The following is a 14,515-nucleotide window of genomic DNA, read 5'->3' on the forward strand; positions in this document are numbered from 1 at the left end:
AAACTTCTGATCTTCCTGTCTCGGCCTCCCAAGTTGCTGGGATTATAGGTATACACCACCACATCTGGCTTCTATGTTGAATCTTTATTACTTCTGTAATCACATATATTTATGAGTTTTTAAATATTAATTTAAAAAATTAAAATAGAACCTGGTTCTCTTAAGAAACTATAATCCGTTGCCCAGATACCAACCCTCAGGATATCTGGATTAAAACATTAGTAGTCAGAGGTGAGCCTGAGTTGCCTGAGAGAAACAGGAAAGACCTGGGTAGTCTGTGAGATGAGATTTTTTTATTCAAAATATGTCAAAACCTCTAGATCATCCCTGCCCCTCCCCATGGAATCAACACTCCTAATAGTGCATACATGGCTGTCTACTGGGTCCACTCTCTCCCTGCCCCTTCCTTGGATTCTGGTGACTAACTGCCAGTGTTTTGAGCACCTAGTTTCCAGGCTCTAGTTTAACAGTTTACTTTCAGTTTTACCTTGTGAACATGTTGCAAGTGGAATCAAATCATATTACATTATTTTACATCTTTATGGTCTGGAGCCACGCCTGGGCATCCGCCTCCTCAACCCGGCACTTCCTTCCTAAGCTTCCCTAATTTGCCCACCTTGGGCCCCTAGATCAGATGAATGCTTGAGGCCCTCATGAATCTGCCCATGAGGTGGATCATTTTCTCTGCGGTCCCTCTATTGGTATAAACATAATGTTACCATTCTGCTATTTTTTTTCAGACCTTTAAATGGCTAAGCCAAAAAGTCATCCCAGTAATTTTTTGGAAGGGAAAAAATGTTCTGAGAGGCTGGGGTTGTGACTCAGTGGTAGAGCGCTTGCCTTGCATGTGTGAGGCACTGGGTTCGATCCTCAGCACCACATATAAATAAATAAAGGTATTGTGTCCATCTACAACTAAAAAACAGTTTTTAAAAAAAATGTTTTGAGCCTGAAGTAAATTATTTGCTTCTCTTAATAGACAATGTGGAGCTCATACTGAAAACAATCAATAACCAGCATAGTATTGAGAGTCAAGACAATGACCAGCCAGACTATGACAGTGTGGCATCTGATGAAGACACAGATTTGGAAACCACAGCAAGCAAGGCAAACCGGCAGAAGGTGAGAGGACATGCCTGACGCAGTAGGGCAGATATGTTTGTTTTACATACCTTCCTCCTGCAGAACTGCCTACCTTGTCAGGCGAGGGCGAGCCCTACCAGAGGTGCTGTAGAGGTAAAGTCAGGTTCGCTCTCAGCTCAGGCCAAGCGAAGGTGACACAAGGTCAATGGCTCTAGAACAGGGTCCTTTTTCCCTTAGCCAAGTACCGAGTCACAGCTTCGCTGCTGTCGTGACTTGAGGAAGCTTGTGAGGCGGGCGTTTACTAAGAGCCTTCTCAGGATCATAACTCTCCCAGACAAGTCCTAGTTTCTGTCCCATGAGGATGGTGCTGCCTGGGAGGAGTAATCACTGCAGTAAAATGACAAAGCAACAAGTGTCAGGCCAAACAGGAGCAAAGCCGAGGGAGGGAGAGGAGAGATCTAGTGCTGAGGAGCGCTGAGGAGGCTTTGTTCCTGGCATGCACCTAAGACCCAGGAGGGGCATGAGCCAGGCTGGGCAGGATGCTGAGCAGAGAGAAAGTGGATCTGGGGTGTCTGCAGGAAAGCTGCTCACAAGAGAGGACAGTCTAAAAGAACGGGACTCAGAGCTGCAGCAGGAGGAATGTGACACCCAGACTGAAGAACCAAGGCCTCCTGGGCAGTTCAGAGCCTTGGAAGCTTTAGGCAGGTAGGAGGACAAAGGTCAGAGGGCAGAGAGACAACCCAGTTAGGATGCTCCTGAAGAAGTCCAAATGGGGTGATGGGAGATGCCTCAGCACCTAGGCTAGGAGAGTCCTAGGGGGAGATACTGAGGCACCAGAGTGTGAGCTGGAGGAGAGGACCACAGGATCCTGGGTAGTCCAGTCACTGGTGAATTCCCAGGACTGGCCCTCAGAGATCTTCTGCAGACACTGAGAATGCATGAATAGGAAAGTAGACAGGAAGGGTCTGGAAGTTCAAAGAGGGAAGATAGACTTACAGAACATGTGTCTGGAGACTTCTGTCTTCCATGACTGAGAATTGTAATGCCATTGGCAGATGGAGAGAACACCTCTCCCAGACTGTCCAAAAGCTGCCAGTTCCCTCAGTGAAAGCCAAGGCCATGATGGGACCCTCCAGGACGGGCCCTCTGTTGACCAGCAGGCTCCCACCCCTCCACCTCCCACACCTGCTTCCTCTAGCTGAGCTCTGCTGCCAGCTGGAAGCTCTCCCTCCAGACACCATCTGACTGGTTCCTCGCCTGCTCAGGCTCTACTCAAAGGCTTACCTCAGCTCCCTGATGTGCAGCCCACCTGCACCCCTACTTCAGCTCCTGCACCCTGCCATGCTCCATTTTGTCTGTTTCTACAGCACTAATCACCTTCAATCATACTGTATATTTACTTATTTTTTTCCCTCTGTCATGTGGCTGGCTGGGATGTAAACACCATGGAAGCAGGAATCTTTGTCTTATTTTCTTTTCTGATACATCCCAAGCACCTAGAAATTGCCTATGTTCAATAAAAAGTGTTGGAATGAATGAATTAATGAAAGAATGGATAAAAAAGAAAATGACAGGGCTGGGTTGTGGCTCAGTGGTAAAGCACTTGCTTAGCATGGGTGAGGCACTGGGTTCAATCCTCAGCACCACAGAAAAATAAAATAAAGGTATTGTGTCCACCTACAACTAAAAGTTAAATGTTTAAAAAAAAGAAGAAAATGACAGAGTAAGAGAAACGTATGCAAGACAGGACAAACCCCCTCAGACAGTCAAAGTAGCCCCCCTGACTGCTCCATTAGAAAATACTGACTTGAAAAATTTTTGAGTATCACAGTGACCCTACTTTTGTGTTTCAGTTTTACATTTCTCTCAGAAGCCTTGATTTGGTTTAATTTTGCAATTCAGTTGGCATGGCCAGAATTGGACATTCTTTAGCTGTTAGTCTTTAATGTTATCATCATCTCAGATTGTGAACATTTTCCCCAATTTATTTTTAGAGCCTAGATTCAGATTTATCAGATGGACCAGTCACTGTACAGGAATTTATGGAGGTCAAAAACGCTCTAGTGGCTTCTGAGGCCAAGATACAACAGCTAATGAAGGTGAATAACAACTTGAGTGACGAGCTGAGAATTATGCAGAAAAAGGTAACATGTCAATATGACAGGATGGTTGACTCTTTAATCCCATAGTATAAGGAAGAATCCCAGGCACCATGCTTGATCAGAGGGAAGGAAAACAGTTACTGTAACAGACCTAGAAATCTTGGGGCCAAGCTGTCTTTTCGGAAGCAGGATGTGTTTGCATATTTGAAACGAAATAGCTCTCATTAGGAGTACGTCCAGAGAAAATTCCCCAAGTAGGAGAATCCTAACACCTAGTCTTTGCTTCTTCAGTATCTGGATCCTCTGCATGGGTGTGATTCTTTGTATTGCTGGTCCTATAGAGTGCTCACACCATGGAGATAGAGCAGGCCAAAACCCTGGACAGATGTATATGTTTGTCCACATGTTAGTCCCAGCCCACCCCAGCCTGGCAGTCCTCCCCCAGATCCCTGCCTTATTTGCAGCATCCTCAGAGCCTAGAGGAGAGCCTGCCACAGAGTAGGTTCTCATTAAATAAAAGAACACACTCACTCCATGTACCAGCAAGAACTACGTACTAGAAAGAGATGATCCCATCAGTTCAGAATTTTCTCATTCCTTACCTTTTGAGAGAATCAGAACCACATGAGTACCCTAATCTCTAAAGGAGTCTGGCCAATAGTAGCAAAGCATTCACTGAAGAGGGAGCTCACACATGTAATTCTTTACAAGGAGGCCAAGAGAAGGAAATGGAAAAGTTCCATGTTGCCCAGACTTCATGGGTATTGCTCCCATCATCCAGTTCTCTTCAAAAAATGACATTTTAATGCTTCCCTTAAATAGAAACTATTAAAAACAGACTATAATCTGTCTTTTACTGTCATTAAGGAATAATGTTGCAGATTTATTTTCAAGACTTGGTCACAAGGTGCATTTCATTTTGGCTGGGTGCTTTTCAGTGGCTTCCTAAAGGAAGGCCTACAACTCAATCCTCGCAAGGGAAGTAAGCTGCTGTGTACCTTCTCTGGGGTTTGATCTAGGATTCTTTTGGTGTTGAGTTTGGGGACGTTTTTTGATAACTTTGGAAATAAGTGGCTCTGATAACCTACAGTGCAGGGAGTGAAAATACTTGCAGATCAGTTTGCCTTTAAACACAGACACTGTTCTGTACCTCCCAGCAATGTGGGCTGGGGAGCAGCTGTGACTGAGACAGACCAGGAGCCCCTTTGCTATAACACGCAAGACTTGCACTTCCTCTTGCCTTTTCTGAAATAAGATTTGTTTAATTGATTATAGTTTGTCCCATTAATCAGACTAATAATTTTCTTGAGATTACTTTTTCTAAAACATTCCTAACATTGACATTCAGTCTTCCAAGCATCACCTTTTTTATTCTATAATGTTCCTTTTGGTATTTATTGAAATCACCAGAGATAACTTTGTTATCTCTGAGAACAAATGTCTTGAGCTTCTTTAAGAAATGCAGAGTGGAATTACTTGCTATTACTCATTGATTATCTCTTCAATTCTTAGAAATGCTTTTGATTTCTGAAACTGTTCAATTATCTTCAACTTTTTATTTCCTGCCGTACTCCTTCCAAACAAAAAATGGAGCCTGATTCTTACTAAGATAAACTTCATCAAATTTATCCAAGGACATCTCTCTAAATACAGAGCACTAAATTTTTTTTAATTAAAACCAGAAACATGCTCATCTCAAAACACATTCCAGCAAAATCTAAGCTGGATGTTTCCCAGGCATGAACAGTGTTAGATAAATTATCTGATTTCAAGGCCCAGTCTGTGAAAACTCTTAACAGAGGCTTTTCACATAGGCAAACACTCGAAGTCATGTTTGGGACATGAGTCCTTATGCTGATCATTCTTTGGACCTTGACTACTCAGGTCACAGGTTCTTCAATAAGTAGTTCTGACAGGTGCCTCAAGCCTGGCTGTACCCCAGAATGTAGGGCTTTCCCGTAGCTGCTTATCACCTTGCAAATGTCTCATGTTGGAAAGAAGATTGCAATACAAGTTACACCCTCAAAGACTTTGTGGTGTAGAAGCAGTCTGTCACTCCATGGCTTGTACTTCAAGGAGGCTGAGAAGGAATGGCCTTCCTGTGCCAGTTAGCCACACTATCACAGAGGTTTGGCACTACTAATACCAAGGTGTGGAATCTGTTTTATTTTAAATCTAGGCGAAATTTTTTCTTTATTGAGTTGACAAAATAGCATGATTTTTATCTGATCTTTCACATTTAACAGTTGCTTGGAAAGGATGCTAATTAATGAAGAGGAGCAGCCACTATTGGTGTGTTTTTCCCAGATCGGTGCTTTCTAAATAGAAATTGAAAGTAACTCCTCCTAGCACTGCATGGGTTGCTATTGGAAGAGTAAGGATCTTCTGATGCAGAGACAGTTGCTTATGGACTTTAACCCTGGCACTGGAAGGGAATTTGGTCAGATTTTACAGTCTCTGTTAAAGAGTAGACAGCTGAACTTGTTCTACACCCTGCTTATAAAATGTCGTGGAGGATGAAGGCGCACCAGAGGGGAAGGACCTTGTGCGGGATGGCCACGGTTATTTGTTTAAACTGCCAGATACTAAAGAGCCCCAGGATTCCTTGCTGATCCCCTAACCATGAAGCAGCCTGCATGTGAGGAGTGGAGAGAGCATTTGGGGTCTCCAGTGACAGTGTCTAACTAGAACGGGGTGGTGCCAGGCAGCTTAGCATGTTCAAAGCCAGCCCCACCATGCTCGTGGTTTTTGGGTCACAAAGACAAAGGAGAGAAAGGCCAAATACTCCAGCCCCAGCCGAATGATGACCGATGACCAAGAAGCGAGCGAGTGTGCTACGTGGAGCATTCCTTCCTATGAAGAGGCTAACGGTCCCATAGGTTTCCAGTTTGCTATGTTGACATATCACAAAGAAAACTTAACCATAATCCAGTTCCCTCTGACTTTTTTTAAAAAGTGCTGAATTGTTTGGAATATCAAAAGTATTATTATATAATAAAAACTTGTTGATCATGATTTTTCTCGTCGGCTTCTTGGAAAGCAGTAGCTGATCTGATTTTTCGTAAGCAGAGCCTCCCTGTCTTTCTTGCTTTGCAGAGCAACTCTAGTTACCTTTGTGCTGCTTCCATGGTGTCTGCTGTCATTTTTGGCATTGGCAATTGCTCAGGGCTCATTTGAAAGCAAGTTACCTCAGTGATGTTCTAATGGTCTCAAGCTCTTGGCTGAACCAACCTTAAAATAATTCAAAGTACAGCTTGCCTGCAAACATGTCCCAGCCCTGCTATCACAGATTTTAAGTAGTGAGGTGATTAGTTTTTAAAAAGCCCAGATTGCAACTTTTCCACATTCAGAAATTAAACCATTCAATTAGCTGCATGATGAAGTAAGTTGAATGCATTTCACTTATTCTGGAAGAAAAAGTCCTTGTTTGTGGTTGCCTTTTACTTTGAACCCAGCTAGTCCTTTTTGTTCTTATTGTTTAGATCTGATCTTTCACTTGATGTTTGCTTTGTCTGCTTGCTATGGAAAAACACAGTCCCTCTGCTAAACATTTCTTTCAGCTTCAAACACTCCAGAGTGAGAATTCGAACCTCAGGAAACAGGCCACAACCAATGTATATCAGGTGCAAACTGGTTCTGAGTACCCAGACACTTCCAACCACTCTTCCTTAAAGCGACGTCCGTCTGCCCGGGGCAGTAGGCCCATGTCCATGTATGAGACGGGATCAGGTCAGAAACCATATCTCCCAATGGGAGAAGCAAATCACCCTGAGGAAAGCAGAACAAGACTCCAGCCCTTCCCTGCACACGTAAGTAGCACCGCTGGCACTTCCACTGTTCCCTCTGCATAGCCTGACTGCTCTGTTCCTTCTTCTGAACCCACAGATTTTTGTGCCTCTGCTTGGCCAAGCTGGGCTCTGAGAGTGGGCTTTGTGTTTGCTGTGTGAATGTGTCCACCACGGGTGGGTGCGGTGTTCCCACAGCACCCAGGACCATGGACTAAAAGTTTTCTGGTCCAGCTGGGGATTTGGGCTCTTGCTCAGCTCCCACTCCCCTTTCCTCCTCATTTCCATGATACATTTCCCAGTCAGTTCCTGTTGGAACCTTTTGTGTAAAGCTTCCTTCCTTCCCCACTTGCAAAAACAAAAGCAAATGGTAAAGGTCACTAGCAGAGGTGTCATCTTTGCGGTAGACAGGGTCGAGCCTCTTTATCTCTGGAGCCTGAGGAGTAAAGATGCCTTTTTGGCTGCTCATGAGCAGATGGCACCTTGGCCAGTACACCAACCAAGTGCAGAAGACCCCAGGCTCTGCAGCCTGTCCACTGGCTCACAGGCTCCCTGCACCTTGGTTGTGAGGCTCTGCATCCTGCTCCTCCCCTTCCCACCAGAAGTGTGGCCTTGTCCTCTCCTCAAACTTAATTATTATAAGAACTCTTCATCCACTTTAAAACTGTTGAATTCCAAAGACTATATTCTATATCAGAGGTCTGACAGTCTCATTTTGCAATGAGATAAGTATTGTGTTTTGAGGTTTACAAAAGTTATTTGTCTTTCGGATAAATTTATTTAAAAAAAAAAAAAATCCAGGTTTGGGGTTTGGGGATGTGGCTCAGTGGTAGAGTGTTTGCCTGGCATGCGTGAGGACCTCAGTTTGATTCCCCAGAACTGCCAAAAAAAAAAAAAAAAAAAAACTTTACAGAAGTTTTGAACTTTACACATTGCTTTCTTTGGAAACTAATATTTATCATTTTGAACATCCAGTTATAATTTCTTCATTCAAAACATATAGGAGTTCCAAAAATCAAGAGTAAATGCAAAGTAAAGGATACAGTCTAGTAAATTAAACCCTAGTTTAATTGTGTTAAATTGCACAGTGGTAAAATGGCAATGTTGTTATATATAATTGAGTCCATTATTCAGCTTGAAGTTGTTTGAGTTTAAAACTCTAAGGCAATTGATTTGATACATTTAGTGTAAAGGAATGCTGTTGAACTTATTTCTATATAACTGGAAAAAAATGAGGAAAAGCAGCCTTTGTTAGCTTTCACAGTGTACTTTCCTATTTTAGAAAAGTTAAGAAGGTAAGGAAGTCATATTATTGCAGAAGCTCTGTGATTGCAGTGTCAAGGTTAGAGTAATGGCGTGGACCACTTACAGTCATGTATGTAGTCTCTCATTTCATTCATATTAGTCCTGATTGAAAGACACATTCGGTTTCGACAATCCATTAGAAATAATTGTTGGCAAATGTGACACAAATGCGAGGTCTTCTTTTCCCATACAGAAAAAAGTAGTCCTTTAAATTCAGAGTAATTTCTAGGAGGTGTTCCACCAGGGGATTCCACACCTCTGGGGCATGGCCTTGGGCTGTCACCTAGAGTTCAGGACTCACCTCACATAGGATGTTGTCTTCTAGGACTCTTTTCCTGAAGCCAGGGAAGGCGGTTGGGTTTGTTTGTTTTGTGTTTTCCCGAGTGTGTTTCTCTTTCCCCTTCCAGATCGGGAGGAGTGCGCTTGTGACCTCCTCTTCATCTCTGCCTTCCTTCCCCTCCACACTTTCCTGGTCAAGGGACGAAAGCACCCGAAGGGTTAAGTACACTCTGAATGGTCTGCTCTGGAGGAGGGACAGTGCTCCTGGGCGCTTTGTGCTTGGGCGCTGGCCCTCCTGTCCCTGTCCCCTGCTAACTACCCTCTGTCCTGCATGAGGCAGTGCTGGCTTCCCTCCTGGTTTCCCACAGCGCAGCGGGCACGCGCACTCACGCACACGTACATGCACGAATACCGTGGAGAGGCGGCCTCCCTCTTGTCTAACTTCACATTGCTCACTTTCACGTCATGTTTAACAGTTCGCAAATCACCCTACAACATTTATTCTGAGCATACTGTCTTTTTAAATAATCATAGAATTAGCTGGCTGCTGGTTAAATATTATAATAGGGCACATCTGTCCAATTTATTCAGAGCTGTTGTTAACAGATTAAAACTGTTCCATTTGGACCGGCATGAAAACTTTAAACTGCTGGTATATTTTATGTCAGCACTATACTTTACAAACCGAGGTTTACAGACCCTACATCCTAAACCAGAATTGTAACACTTAGCATCCAGGGAGGGTACAGGTAGCTGTTAGCAGATAGCTGTTCACCTGTGCTGGTTGGTCGGACCCAGGCCGCTGGTGTGTAGTTTACATTCCCAAGAGCAGAACATGATCCAGGTAAGCGCCTCTTAGTACAGCCAGGCAGCATGTATTCAGCATCTCTTTTTACCCATCCTTTCGGTAAATCAGTTATAAGCAGCATAGTCCCTGTTCCCAAAGGCTCTGTTAGTTTAAAAAAAAAAAAAATCTTTTTTTCATGTACTAAGAGAACATGACTGCAGCAGGTACTCACCTGGGGAAGCCCTGAACAGAGCCCAAGTTTGAAGACCTGCATTCAGATTCTGGCTCAGTCTTTTTTTCAGTAAAGGATACTGTAGAAAAGGTGAAATGACCGAAGGTGTCAGTGAGCCTATTTGTGGAATTTACACTGAGCCTTTGTCCATTCCCTTATACCCAGGAACGATGGAGAAGCTTCTGTCCACTGTCAGTGGCGTGCAACTAGCTAAGGCCCTTTTGAAATTCCTTATTGTACTTTTGAAGTTATGTATTAAAAATAATTCTTGAGGGGCTGGGGTTGTGGCTCAGTGATACAGCACTTGCCTGGCATGTGTGAGGCCCTGGTTTCGATCCTCAGCTCTGCATATAAATAAACAGATAAAATAAAAGATCCATTTACAACTTAAAAAAAGAATTCTTGATTCATCATACTCAAAGTCTTCTGAGCAGTCCTGAAATTGATTTGTAATGTTGTTATTCCTGTAAAAAACTAAAAGACAGCAAAATAGTAATGAAATATCTCATTTGAAATTTTGTAAGAGTCAAGTAAACCTCTTTCTCTTTCATCCACTGTGAAATTTTGTGGGTTTAGAAAATGTTTGTGCTTTTTTTTTGGTAGTTTCAGAAATCATTGCAAACACTGCTTGGTGAGAGACAGTTTTATACAAAATTAACAGTGAGGTCATTTAAACCGACCACCTAGTTGTTCATGACAGCTTCATCCTAGGTTTAGATATTCATGACATGTCTTTATTCAGAGAGAACTGTAAATCTCTTCAATAAACTGAACCAGCACCAGCTATAAGATAACTTTTCTATTAACAGCTTTGAGAGAGCAACACTTAACCAATGGCTCTTGGCTCTGCATGTTCACAATAATTCTCATAAAATTAAATGGCTACATTGAAACCTGTTTGCTTTTGTTGACAACGATGAAGGACATAATGCGTAAGTAACTGATTTCCCCGTGCGTGGTGGTTTCTATACTTGAGGAACATTTCCTGAGGACATTTAGTGGGTATGTGAGTCATTACTCCTCTAAAATGTTTAAACGAAACTTGGTACTGTTGATCATTGTGGATAAAGTATTTGATCTGTAACTATCAAATTTACATCAAGGAAGTCAAAAAGATCCATTATAAAAAGTGTGATTTTTCTGGATTTAATTTTATTTTATTCTTTCCACTAGAGCAGCTCTGGATGAACAACAACTTCTCCTCCTCCTCCTCCTCCTCCTCCTCCTCCTCCTCATCTTCCTCCTCCTCATCCTCCTCCTCCTCCTCCTCATCTTCCTCCTCCTCCTCCCCCTCCTTATCTTCCTCCTCATCTTCCTCCTCCCCCTCCTTATCTTCCTCCTCATCTTCCTCCTCCTCCTCCTCCTCATCATCATCCTCATCCTCCTCCTCATCCTCCTCATCTTCCTCCTTCTCCTCCTCATCCTCCTCCTCATCTTCCTCCTCATCATCATCCTCCTCCTCATCCTCCTCATCCTCCTCATCTTCCTCATCATCCTCATCCTCATCATCATCTTCCTCATCCTCCCCATCCCCATCCTCCTCCTCATCTTCCTCCTCCTCCTCACCTTCCTCCTCCTCATCATCTTCCTCCTCATCATCATCTTCCTCTTCCTCATCCTCCTCCTCCTCTTTTACTGGGGTTTGAACCCAGGGCCTCATACATGCTAGGCAAAAACTCTACCATTGAGCTACATCTGCAGCCTTTTTTAATTTTATTTTGAGACAGGGTCTCACTAAGTTTCCAGGCTGGCCTTGAACTTGTGATCCTACTGTCTAGGCCTCCTGAATAGCTGGGATTATGAGTGTGCACTACTGTGCCTGGCTTAACTTACTCTCCAGTAGCTATGCTTTGGATGAAGGTACAAGTCTGCACGTGTTCAAGCATACAGTCACATTTTATTGCAGCATCAATAAAATTTCTCAGTCATATGTTTTGATTAACTTGAATGAAACTCGGAGTATATAGCTGGAAGTAGTTCGTACTTGCATTTTGTAAGGTAATCAGTTTAAGATTTGAATAGCTTACATCAATTTTTGTTAGATAAAGAAGTCCTCAAACGTTATGGAGAAAAGCATTCCAAGGGAAATTAGCTTTCACTAAACATCCTGGAACTAACACAGACCCCTTCTAAGGCGTATGATCCAGTCCCCTTCACATTTTGTCACCCTGGAGTGCACTGTATTTAGTGGTGCTGCCATTTTTTCTTAGAACATTTCCAAGATTCCTCCTTTAAATCTGCATTCCATTTTTTCATCTCTACAACTACACCAAATCTCTATATTTTAAGGGGCAGATAGTTTTGGAAACAAAATTGGTTTAAAACCAAATGTCAAACTGGGTTATCCATTTTGGTTCACAAACAACATGTGGGTGTAAACTAATAATGCCAGTTTTCTCAGGTGGCTCATAAAAACCATCTTTGAAGGCAACTCTTGGAGAGCAGCAACAGCTATCTGAGCGCAGGCATGGAAGGTTGGAAATTCCTGTAGCAGGATATGGGGGCCTGGGCTCTTGGTCCTGTTTCTCAGGAGCCTCCATGTCCTTGGGTAGGTCAGCCGTCTTTTTTGGCCCTTCATTTTCTCTTCTGGTGTTAAACCATCAGATCATCTGCCCGTAACTTCCAGCACTGAAAGTCTGCGGTCATATAAATGCTGGCATGTTTGCTTATTGACTGAATCCATTATATTATGAATTTCATATTCCTTTGAGAACTAAATGAGACAGTCTTGTGTATCTGTGTCAGCTTAGTTTGTGGAACTGTTTGTGGAGAAAGAAAACATTTCTGAATCCACTGTTCATTTTTACTAAATTTCAGTAAAGAGTTGGCTCCTGTCCCAAATGAGGTGTAGGTGTGAAGGCCACATAGACTCACAGGTAATTGATTCCCTAGGTAGACACCAAAGTGTCCTGTGTTCTATACTAATGGGGGTCTCCTATTCTTTCCTGTAGGCTTCCAGGCTGGAGAAGCAGAACAGCACACCTGAGAGTGACTATGACAACACTCCCAATGACACGGAGCCAGATGACACAGGGTACATCTAAGGGAAGAGTGTGCTGGGGGTGGGCTCTCATGGACCAGCGACTGGCAGGCCTTGGCCGTCTGCATCCCTTGTGCCTATTTTCAAAACTGTAGGTCTTGTGCCTATTTTCAAAACTGATACTCAGGCACAGACTCACAGTTTATAGGTTTTAATTCACATTATTGCCACAGGGGCTTTTTGTCCTTTTACCAGCTGGTTAGACATGTCTGGGTATCTGCTCTGTGCTTTACTTCAGTGTTAAGTTGACAGTACCTAAGGAGTTGGCTCTGCAGGGATTCTAATGCCACACCCCCCAGGTATTCCCTCCCTGTCCCTCTGTACCCATCTGCCTGGGTCCTGGCTTCCGGTCTAAGGGCAGAAGGAAGTAGCCTCTAGGTGAGCTGACAGGATGAAGTGGAGCCTCCCCTGTTTCTGCAAACAGATGAAAGAAACCACAAAATCCACCTGCCTGTGTGTTCAGCCAGTGCACAAGAGGCAGCTCCTGGAAACTGAAGCAGCTAATATGCGCCTGTCCTGTCTAGCCACATCCTCACTGTTCACAGGTCAAGCCGAAAGGGAAGGCAAAGGAGTATGGTGTGGCCAGGCGAGTGCTCAATGCCAGATCCACCAGAGCCCCACATGGCCCCAAGCCCCACGCTCCCCAGCACCGAGGATGTTATCCGCAAGACTGAACAGATCACCAAAAACATACAGGAGCTCCTGCGAGCGGCCCAGGAAAATAAACATGACAGGTGAGCGGGCTAGAGTCCTGCGCTGGGAGGGTGTGTGTTCATGCTCCGAAAGGGACAAGAGGGACACAGGGAGCCCTAAAAGGAAATTGCTTCTACCTTGTGACTTTAAGGTAGTTGGAAACTCAGCAAAAAAGTGTAGGTTTGGTTTGGGGGTTTTGTTTTTTGTTTGCTTGTTTGTTTTTCAACACGTTATCAAACTCTCTGAAAATAAATGCCTCCAGAAATAAAGCTGCAGTCAGTGTACTGGGGCAGCAGTCCTGATTGTTGATGGAGAGGGGAAGAAGCTGCCTCCAGACCTTCCATTGATTCTTCTGGCCTCTGCTGCTCCAAAGTCGCCCTCCACTAGGGGCAAGGTTACCCAGCCCAGCAGTGTCCCGAGAGGGACCTGATTTCTTACCTCTTACCTGGCTCTCCTGTGTGTGCATATGTACACTTGTAAGATTACTGGCTCCTACTGAGTAGCTGATCCTTTTGTTTTCTGAGAATTCTGGTGGTTGTGAACTGTTTTGCATAATGTCCTAGTTTCCCTCCACAGGCGGGATTAGACAGACACACTCATAAACATTGTTTAGCAGCTTCCCACCAGGTTTGAGAAAATAGCAGAAATTCTTCAATCCCAAGAACAGTCTCATGCATTAGGTCAGCAGAGCTGAGGATGCAGAGAAGTCCTCCTGACCCCTGCGAGGAACAGCACTGCTCCTTCCTCTTCTTCCTCTTCTTCACCACAGCCTACCTGTGACTCTCCCCTGTGCCCCTGACACTGCTGGGCCACCTCCCCTTTCTCTGCCTTTTTTCTCTTTTTTATGCAGCTCACACTTCTCCCAGTAGCACTATTTCCCACTGGAGAAGAAAAGAACAGTGTGTTTATTGAAAGATAAGAGCTTTCCTTCCTGGGTGGGCTGCTGCAAGCTCCTCGAGAAAAAGAGGAACCTGTCTTTCCTCAGCTTCCTTTTGCAGAAGCCACCGAGCTGTCTGGCTTCCTGCTTTCCCAGGTGCTTGCACTTCACGTGTTACAAGCACACAGTCCCTTTGCCTGGGGCTACAGTCTTGGCAGTGAGTAACCCTGTCTTGTAGAGTGAAGTGACCTGCAGCCTCCCACGGCACAGTCTTGACAGTGTTCCAAGTAATCATGACACAAAAACGACTCCTTCCCCAGTCCCCCAACCCC

The 14,515-nt window shown here is 44.1% G+C and overlaps 1 protein-coding gene across 14 annotated transcripts in view; it reads left to right on the plus strand.

Moving 5' to 3' along the window:
- Window positions 1–14,515, plus strand: part of Git2 (GIT ArfGAP 2) — a 50,964-nt gene that overhangs the window by 29,250 nt on the left and 7,199 nt on the right. For 2 of the 14 annotated variants that reach the window (XM_077108844.1, XM_077108845.1), the window contains exons 13-18: window positions 980–1,122; window positions 3,078–3,227; window positions 6,746–6,994; window positions 8,683–8,772; window positions 12,525–12,607; window positions 13,159–13,347. In XM_077108844.1, coding sequence (XP_076964959.1) covers window positions 980–1,122; window positions 3,078–3,227; window positions 6,746–6,994; window positions 8,683–8,772; window positions 12,525–12,607; window positions 13,159–13,347 — 904 coding nt within the window. Of the gene's footprint in view, window positions 1–979; window positions 1,123–3,077; window positions 3,228–5,431; window positions 6,237–6,745; window positions 6,995–8,682; window positions 8,773–12,524; window positions 12,608–13,158; window positions 13,348–14,515 lie in introns of those variants that run through there. The other 12 variants (XM_077108846.1, XM_077108847.1, XM_077108848.1 and 9 more) reach the window with 7 other exon arrangements.

Source organism: Callospermophilus lateralis, chromosome 1 (assembly GCF_048772815.1).
Source record: "Callospermophilus lateralis isolate mCalLat2 chromosome 1, mCalLat2.hap1, whole genome shotgun sequence".
Taxonomy (NCBI): domain Eukaryota; kingdom Metazoa; phylum Chordata; class Mammalia; order Rodentia; family Sciuridae; genus Callospermophilus; species Callospermophilus lateralis.